The 10,449-nt window shown below is 37.9% G+C and overlaps 1 protein-coding gene across 1 annotated transcript; it reads right to left on the bottom strand.

The window, feature by feature from the left end:
• Positions 1–3,792: 3,792 nt before the first annotated feature.
• On the bottom strand, positions 3,793–10,449 carry LOC114723268 (membrane protein of ER body-like protein; the record flags this gene model as incomplete). Its single annotated transcript, XM_028909443.1, has 3 exons — positions 3,793–4,257; positions 4,755–4,816; positions 10,350–10,449. Coding segments are annotated over 3 exons (627 nt in total), but the record flags the coding sequence as incomplete, so codon positions are not given.

Here is a 10,449-nt window from a genome sequence, read left to right as displayed (position 1 = left end):
GGATTTGTTTTCCTGAATCAGCTCCAGTTTTAACTTGATCAGGACCCTGAGCTGTAATTTCTCGTGCAGCTTTAGTTCTTTCATCACTCAGTTCTTCCTGAGAGTGATCTGGTGACTGTTGAACTCCTATATGCATTGATTTTCAATAGCAAAAGTAGACAATAATGTATCATTCTAGCATCAGGAAGATGTATTAAGTGGTAGATACTGTTACAAAAGCATCATACAGAGAGGAGACCATCTCTTAATCTCAATTCAAATGATAAATTAGAATTGTAGACAACTTGTTATTAACACTTTTCAGAGGGTAAGATCATTGAAGAAATCATCAAATATGCATGTGAATTGCCAAGTTAGATGCATTAAGGAAATACTTCACCTTGACTGGTTGACACTTCATTGCCATGTGCCCGCCCAGCGAAGAGCCAGCTACCTGTCGATAAACGCAGAGGAATTTTTAACCCAAGTCATATTGAATATCAGCATGTTGATAACTGATGAGCATCTGACTATATTCAAATCTAGTTGCAAATCAATGGTTCCTTGACAGCCCAGGGTCTTGTTTAGATTCATGATGAATAAACACGTTCATGTAAGCCAGGACAAAACTTCTCTTACATGTTTACCTTGTATTCCATAAATCATAATTAAAAAACTATTTATAAGCCAGTTCAAACAAGCTCTAAAGGAATAGTACTTTTATATCATGTTAAAAAGGAACCAGTGCTATATATGTGTATATATGCGATTAAACTTAAGTCAATTTGCTTATATTCATTATATCACTTTCATAGGTGAATTTTCAGCTGCATATACGCATCTTAACAAGTAACAATGGCAAAATAACATGTGCAACTGAAAAACTTGACCTAATATATTACCTCTGGTGCTTAATATAAGAGTTCGTTTGATTTCTATTTTGGTCCTAAATATAAGACCTCAATCCACTTTGTCTCTCATATTTATCCATTTTTTTTAAGGTAGTCCTTATAATAATGGTAGTTTAAGCCAATACACTTGATTAGTAAAGACATTTTTAGAAAGACAACACATGTTTATTACAAATAATTAATGTAACTAATTTTCTTAATCTACTCAAATTAATCAACTAGTTTTTATATTAAGGACCGGAGGTAGTATATAAGTAACTTGTAACTTGACTAAAGTTTTATCTATGTAGACACACACACACACACACAGAGGCAGTCATCTGAATTTTGTTCAAGTCAAATAAGATTTTACCTATTGGGATGAGGAAACTGAAGCAGGATGAGCATCTGAATGTATCAGGCGATGAAGGAGGTTGTGCAGGGAGACTCGTTTCTTCCACGGGTGGATCCAAAAGTAAGACCTTCTGGATACAAGCTTTAAAATTGGGACAATAGAATCCCTGTGTGGTTGGCTTCTGATATAGACTTTCCAAACATAGTTCCTTCTCTGGCTGAACATTCTCTGCTACTATTATGCCAACTTTCTCACTTTCATTTGTCACATAGTTAAGAGACGTAGAATCCACAAGAATTTCAGAATCTGAAGGACGTAAAGTTGTGTTCTTCTTACTGACACCAGAATTTAGTTCCGTTCGAGAGAACTCTTGTTCTTCAATCAGTCTATCTTTCAGTGTTTGCTCAGTAGCTGAAACTCAAGCTCACAGAACTTCACTACCATAATAAGGATCATAAATCAAATGTTGCATATAAACTGACAATTTTTTTTTGCCTGTTTGAAAAAAGAAAGATACTAAATTTGATGCGGTTCATGATTAAAAACAAGCAGAGGAAACAGAGAGCCTGAAGTTACAAAAACTTAAAGCTCAAGGAGCCAAATTTAGACTTGCGAGTTATTAACAATCACAACCATTACGTACCATAATTAAAGGTACATACGAATAAACTTCCATGAGCTTTTAGGTACATACGGATAACTTTCAACTATCAATTATATACCTCCTTAAGCTTTAATGTTATGTGTGTATAACTTCTTAAAATTTGATTGATATATAGATAATTCCCCTAAACTTTAAACTGTGTACGAATAAGTGATATACAAAATTAGCCGTATGAGAGTTATCTATATAAAGGTAAGAGTTTAGAGAGGTTCATTGTAAAGTTTCAAATTTCATGGAGGCTATTTATGCATGGTCCAAAGTTCAAGGAGAGTTATCTATATCATATTAAAGTATTTGAACTTTCACTTGCTTCTTGTGTCAAAGAAAATGGTAAATATGTTGATTTTTACGTACCTTGTGTTTTAACACTCATGACCACGGTAGCTTGCCGTTCAATCAAACCTATTTCTTCAATTTCCTCCTCTTCCTTCCATTGACTCATTGCGCCTTCCATTCTTCACTCTTCACATCCCAAAGCAAAAGATTAGCTTTTGCTGTTATGTTTTGTTTTTAAGCAAAGTTTAGTCTAGAAGTAATGCGTCAAAGTGGATTTATAAAGGATACTAACCACTCAGAAATTTGTTGTTTAAAGGCCAAAATTAGGGGGGGGGGGAGATTGTGAAGGAAGGCATTGAATAAGCTAAAAGCATAAATGAGGAGAGTGTAAATGGACGAAGAGCCTAACTGTAAACGTTATGTTAGGTACAAGTGAGCTAGGGAGAATGGAAAGGGAAAAGATGATGAGATTAGGGTAATGCAAAGTTTGGTACAAGCTACAAAGGAATTAATATTCATCTCCCATTCCCTTTCTTTGAAATTTGGCTCCTCCATTATTAATGACAGGGAAACTTAGTACAAAGACTTATTTGCCCCTATTTATTTATATAATTCATTCCATCAACAAAATATTAATGATAATTTATTAAATTGTTATTATATATTTTCTTTCACCATCGTGTTTCTAGAAATATTTTTACTTTATTTAAAGCATACCAAACAAGATTTTAAGTAGTGTCCTTTCATTTTGATTCTCATTCTTTTAATATTGTTTCCAATATGCACAATAGTATAGAACGAGTGGACTTCTAAGTTCTAAATGCATGCAACACTTTGGATGGGATGATTGAGAAATGAATATATTACTATTTTTTAAAAAAATTTATAAGGACTTTTTTGCACTAAAACTTATGGTAACTCGGTAATAGAAAATTGTAGAATGAAAACAAATAAAAAGGAAAATGTTCAACAATGACTAGAAATAATAATCATGAGAGTATTTTTTTTTGACAGAATAATATCATTTTTATTTTCAAATCTGCTTCCTCTTGTTGGTTCCTGTGTCCTTGCACTGATTTATCCTCTAAATTTGCAGATATATATCCGATTTTCATCGTATAGTTGGTATTTTTGCATGTCTATCTATTATGTCTAAAATCATCATGATGTCCCTTTTTTGTATTTTGCAATACTCGAGCCAACTTATTCATATCGCAATTAATCCACTTTTTCTAATCAAAGGCAAGTTATCAATTAATTGAGTGCGCACGGAAACAGTAATCAAATATTGACCATGTGGCCTGATTACTCAGATTCCAATTTGATGCAGGACAAGAAAGGAACCTATAATAAAGGGGAAAAAAGGAACAAAATTCTAGAGGATTAAATGTAATTCGATATTCAATAATCAATAGTAACAATGACATGAATTAATCTGGCTCGTGGTCAAAACTATATAAAGATAAATTTCAGCCTGCAAGGCTTTATTCAAATCCCTAACCAAATCCCACATAATGAACACTTTGTGACAGAACAGACAAAACACAGAGCAATGAGACTTCAAAACCAGAAGAATTGGCGTGGTATTCTCTTAAAATGAACTTTAAAGCACTTAGTTTTGATCCTTGTTAGTAAGATCCAAATCTGGGTTTCTCTACACTCATCTCAGGAAGAAGCAGGGTAAAACTCGAGCGTTTGGTGTCAAACCATCCAAGCTTTTCAATGAGTTCCTTAACTAGTTCACCAGCTAAGTAAGAAACTACTGAAGTCAAAGCCCCAGTGCTGAGATAATGAAGCACTGTTTTGAGATATGTATTTGGCCTCTGGATGTATGCCTTACCAATTGAAAGAAGAGTGATGCAAATTGCAGAAGCTCCTGCAACTGCTGCTAGCTTCAGATCCTTATTGTTGCTCTCAGTGAATGTGAAGGCATATACCACAGGTGGCACCAACCCAAATATGATGAATGATAATATGGCTATGAACACATGAAGATAGAAATGTTCTCTCTTCCCCAAGACCTGATAATATCGATCCACACGTGCATTTGTTTCATTGCTTGTTCTTGGTTGCTCAGATTTCAAGTCCCAGATCTGTCAGTGCAAGAGTTAGTTTCAAATTTAAGAAAGATTATACGCTGCCTTCAGTCTTAAATGTAAGAACTAGTACATAGATTTGTTTTGATTATAAATATAATATTTCAATTCATTTTGCCTTCCAAATTTCTCTGTTAATTGCTTATATTAAGAAGGTTTTCTATCAAGGGAGTAGTTTCCAATGCAAATGATTAAAAGGAATACTTCAGGAAAGCCAACATAGTTTTATGAATAACTAACTTAACCAATTATTTTATTTTATTTTTATTGATCATTTTTCTAGTTCATATATTTAGGATTAGAGGCGTTATATAATTATACTAACTTCCTGAGTTCTGATCAAGTGGCACTCAATACCTCTCTCATTTCTAAAGTTACACCTGACTCTCCTGACATTTTGATACACATTGCCAATTCAAATAAATGTCCATATAGGTCCAATTTATTTGTATTACATTGTTAGAAAAGCAAAATAAATGTTGGAAGAAACTCACGTTATGAACGAGGATGAAAAGTCCACCAATCAAGTTTGCAAGAGACAGAACTAGAATGTTCACTGCAAATTCAGATCGGAGAGTACAAGAATACCATTAGCTCTATGAATTAACCAGCATTAAGTTCTTTGTCGAAGTAATAGGCAGATTCAACAAATAATCTGCCACTTTGAAATACAAATACTTAAAGCAATTAGGAAATGTTAAATATGCCATCTGAACTGTGAAATGTCATTTTTACGTAAAATTGGTATTTTAATCATTTAAACTTCATCTCTTGTTTTAAAAAGTTAGTTGGTTTATAAGTCGTTCAAACCTCAAGGCAGGGCAGAAATCAAAGTGAAGAACCTTTGGTTGTTGCAGCTGAATTCTGCCAATTGAACCAACCTTTTTTTAATGATATTTTAGCCTTCTAGAATTGGGAGAATTGTAGTTAATATTTAATATTTAATATTTAGTGAATATCTACTCCCACGATCCTAGGCAGATTAGGAGATCAGATTTAAATTTAAATTACTCCTAGATTAATTGCGTGATCCTCTGTAATCTCCTTCTATCTCAGTTTATCTCTTTTCCTTATATATATCCGATGTACAGTGCACTCTGAATAATAGATCAATATTACTCTGTATACCACGTCTTCATGGTATCAGAGCCGGCCGACGTCCATCCATCGTCGAGTCCGGCAGGTTCCTCTCATTCCTCCTCTACATCGGAGGACGTACAAGCTGGGTCGAACTCCAGGCAACGACCGACCACGATGGACCCCCCTGGTGGATCGCCTACGAACAACTCTGTCTCGGCCGGTAATTCCTCAGCGTCTACGGTCAGTTTCGATGCCTCCTCCATCACCCTCGTGTCGGAAAAACTTACCGGCAGTAATTATAGAGAGTGGGCTCAAGCAATGCGGTTGGCTATTGGAGGTCGCGGAAGGCTCGGGTTGATCACAGGAGAGTCGACCGCACCCAGTGATCCCAAGTCCTCGGAGATGCAGAGATGGCTCACGGATAACTCACTCGTTTGCTCCTGGTTGATTAATGCAATGTCACCTACACTTAAACGGAGTTTTATGTACTTGCCGACTGCCAAAGAGATATGGGATGCTGTTCGTGAATCCTACTCTGATGGTGAGGACCTCGCGCAGCTCTATGATCTCAAGACTAGAATTTGGAACATCAAACAAGGGTCTCGCAGCGTCACCGATTACTGGTTGGAGCTTGTCGGATTATGGCAAGAGTTGGATATGATCACCGAGGAAGAATGGACGTCATCCGCTGACGCTGCATGACACAAAAACACTGTTGAGAAAGAACGTGTGTTTCAGTTTCTCGCCGGCTTGAATCCTGACTTTGATGACCTTCGCAGTCGTATTCTCAGCCGTGCATCACTACCTAGCACTCGTGAGGCGTTCTCTGAAGTCCGCCGTGAAGCATCACGTCGTAATATTATGCTAACCCCAACATCTATCTCTGACTCCTCTGCTCTTATCAGTAAAGGGGCGCCCTCGTCATCCTCCACGAAGGGTAAAATCACTTGTGATCACTGTAAAAAAACGGGTCACACTCGTGAACGTTGTTGGGACATCCATGGCAAACCAGCTGATTGGAAACCTCGAAAGGGTAAGCCTCGAGGCTATCAGGTATCACCAGAAACCTCCCAATCTTCTGATTCTCTTCCAGCCTTGTCGAATGAGCAAATGCATCAACTACTTATTGCTCTTAAAGGTCTCCCAGCACGGCAACCTTCCCCTGCTGCGTCGACCTCCGTAGCTCATACAGGTACTCCTCCTTTCGCTTTTCACACCTCCTTCACATCCAACAAATGGATAGTTGACACTGGTGCTACTGACCATATGACCTCGGATGCTCACATGTTTGTTACCTATTTTCCCTGTGCTGGTAATGATAATATCACCACTGCTAACGGTACTGGTTCTCCCATTGCTGGAAAAGGCTCGGTTACTATTTCAGATTCCCTACATCTCAATTCTGTCTTACATGTCCCTCATCTGGCTTGTAACCTTCTTTCTGTTAGCAAGATAACTAAACATGCCAATTGTAGTGTTTATTTTTTTCCCACTTACTGTATTTTTCAGGATCTCTCATCGGGGAAGATGATTGGCATAGCTAGGGAGCATGATGGACTCTATTATCTAGACGTCTCTACTGTGACTGCCTTGTGTTCACGAATCAATGGTCTTGTCTCTACTTCTGACAATAATGATATTTTATTATGGCATAAACGGATGGGTCATCCCAGTTTTTCTTATTTGCAACGTTTGTTTCCTCATTTTTCCATTAATAAAAATTTCCATTTACATTGTGATTCTTGTACATTTGCAAAACACCACCGTACACCCTTCCCACCATCCCAATACAAACCCACTCGTCCATTTTCTATAATTCACAGTGATGTTTGGGGTCCATCTCGTATTTCAAACCGTACCCACTCAAAATGGTTTGTAACCTTTATTGACGATCATACACGAATGACTTGGGTCTACTTACTAAAAGAAAAATCTGCTGTTCCTACTGTCTTTATGGAATTTTTTCGACTTGTCCAAAATCAGTTTAACACCACGATTCAGGTTTTATACACAGATAATGGCACTGAGTTTTTTAATCATCAGCTTGACTCTTTTCTAAAAAGCAATGGCATTGTCCACAATAGCTCTTGTCCTCATAGTCCACAACAAAACGGTGTTGCTGAAAGAAAAAATCGACATCTGCTTGAGGTTGCCCGTGCACTCCTGTTCACAAGTAATGTACCTAAATATTTTTGGGGGGATGCTGTTCTAACGGCCACTCATTTAATCAATCGAATGCCAAGTCGTGTTCTCTCTTTTGTCTCTCCCTTAGACAAACTATGCGAAACTCACCCCATCACTCATCTTGATCACCACCTTCCGCTTCGTGTTTTTGGTTGTTCTGTCTTCGTTCATCTTCATCACCCTTCTTCTAAACTTGACCCACGTGCTGTTAAGTGTCTTTTCTTGGGATACTCATCAAGTCAGAAAGGCTATAAGTGCTATGATCCTACTTCTAAACGTCTCTTTATTAGTCGTGATGTCTCCTTTTATGAGCATGAACCGTACTTTCCCACTTCTTCAATTCAGGGGGAGAGTTGGAATGAATTTCAGTGTGTAGAAAGCATACCTGAGCCCATACCCCCAATGCAGCCTACAGAGTCTGTGACGTCCGTGACACCTATTCCTATCCCTCCAAACATTGCACAAGTGCCAAAGACAGGGGGAGATAAGACCAGTGAAAAATATAGCAAGGTGTACACACGGAGAGATAAAGAAACTATAGAGTCCAACATGCCCAGAGCTCTGCCAGAATCGGACCAAATGAAAGATCCTGGAACCACTGAGGAGGACCTACCTATTGCTCTGAGGAAGAAGGCTCGTTCGTGTACTAAGCATCCTATCCAAAAGTATGTATCTTATACCACTCTATCTCCTGATTATTGTGCTTTTACCACTAAACTTGATGAAATCAGAATACCTAACAATGTACATGAGGCACTTGATCATCCTGAGTGGAAGAAGGCAGTACTAGAAGAGATAACGGCATTAGAAAAGAATGAAACTTGGGAAGTGGTTAATCTACCAAAAGGGAAGAAAGCAGTGGGTTGTAAGTGGGTCTTTACCCCGAAATACAATGCAGATGGAACACTCAATAAGTTTAAGGCACGACTGGTAGCTAGGGGGTTCACTCAGACCTATGGGCTAGACTACACTGAAACTTTTGCTCCAGTGGCAAAATTAAATACAATCCGAGTTCTGTTATCTATTGCAGCCAACTTGGATTGGCCATTACAACAACTAGATATTAAGAATGCGTTTCTTAATGGAGAATTAAAAGAAGAAGTCTATATGACACTTCCTCCAGGATTTGACAAGGGGAAGCAAAATCAAGTCTGCAAGCTAAAAAAAATCTTTGTATGGCTTAAAACAGTCCCCCAGGGCTTGGTTCGACAGATTCTCTAAAGTACTGAAGGTTGAGGGCTATAGACAAAGTCTGTTAGATCACACAATGTTTGTCAAGAAGAATGGAGCACTGAAGGCAATTCTTATTGTCTACGTAGATGACATTATTCTCACAGGTGATGATGTAACCGAGATAAACAGAATAAAGACAGCTTTAGACCGAGAATTTGAGGTCAAAGATCTAGGAAAACTGAGGTATTTCCTTGGAATGGAGGTTGCACGTTCAAAGAAGGGAATTTATGTCTCACAACGAAAGTATGTTCTCGATTTACTATGGGAAACAGGTATGCTGGGATGCAGGCCAATAAAAACACCAATGAGTGTCAAGAAGGGAAGCATCAACAGGTGTAATAAGAAAGCAACTACCAAAGAAGAGGTTGAGAAAGAAAAGAAGCAACGAAAAGATGAGGAACCTGTGGATATTGGGAGGTACCAAAGACTAGTAGGGAAGTTAATCTACTTGTCTCATACTAGACCTGATATTGCCTTTGTAGTAAGTGTAGCAAGTCAACATATGCACTCACCCAGAAAGAAACACATGGATGCAGCCTATAGAATTTTGAAATACTTGAAAGGAACACCAGGTAGAGGACTCTTCTTTAAGAAATGTGAATCCAGAACAGTGGAAATTTACACAGATGCAGATTGGGCAGGTGCTCCCGAGGACAGTAGATCCACATCTGGCTATTGTACCTTTGTGTGGGGCAATCTAGTAACATGGCAGAGTAAAAAGCAGAATGTTGTGTCTAAAAGTAGTGCAGAATCAGAATTAAGGGCACTAGCTCAAGGTATCATGGAGGGTCTCTGGTTGGAAAGAGTAGCAGAGGAGGCTCAAGTTCAGATCAACAAGCCAATGAAACTATTTTGTGACAACAAAGCAGCCATAAACATGGCTCTAAATCCAGTACAACATAGCAGAACTAAGCATGTTGAGGTTGACCGACACTTCATCAGAGAAAAAGTGGAAAATGGAATTGTATGTTTGTCCTATGTGACCTCAAAGCAACAACTTGCAGACATTCTCACAAAGGGGCTTCCTGAAGAATTGTTCGAGAACTTTATAGGCAAGTTGGACATGATTAGCATCTATGATCCAACTTGAGGGGGAGTGTAGTTAATATTTAATATTTAATATTTAGTGAATATCTACTCCCACGATCCTAGGCAGATTAGGAGATCAGATTTAAATTTAAATTACTCCTAGATTAATTGCGTGATCCTCTGTAATCTCCTTCTATCTCAGTTTATCTCTTTTCCTTATATATATCCGATGTACAGTGCACTCTGAATAATAGATCAATATTACTCTGTATACCACGTCTTCAAGAATGACATTTGCATCCTTTGTAAGGAAATTGTTGAGACTTTGCTCCTTTGAAACCATGATCTTTTTGAGATTAAAAGCTATGATATACTGTATGAACAACCTTTTTCCCTTCCCAAGTGCGGACCCAAAAGTTAATAATTCCGCTACAAGAGGCTCAAATGTCATTCTCCCTACTGAGTATTTTAAACAGAACAGAGATTCAGTAGTCTTGTTGAATACTGATTTTAGAAGCAAAAGGAGAGCAAAGAAATGGAGTTTAGGAGTGATTAATTCTTACGTGTGGTAGCATCTGAACTTGCTGAAGATGTCACAATGCCAAGGCTTGCTATAGATTCAAGCAGACCACCATACACAATGCTTTTCAATATTTCCCATGT

Source organism: Neltuma alba, unplaced genomic scaffold (assembly GCF_004799145.2).
Source record: "Neltuma alba isolate B1F8T4 unplaced genomic scaffold, ASM479914v2 tig00012129_pilon, whole genome shotgun sequence".
Lineage (NCBI taxonomy): Eukaryota > Viridiplantae > Streptophyta > Magnoliopsida > Fabales > Fabaceae > Neltuma > Neltuma alba.
Note: the sequence above shows the minus strand (reverse complement) of the source record. Positions and strands in the feature narration are given on the sequence as shown.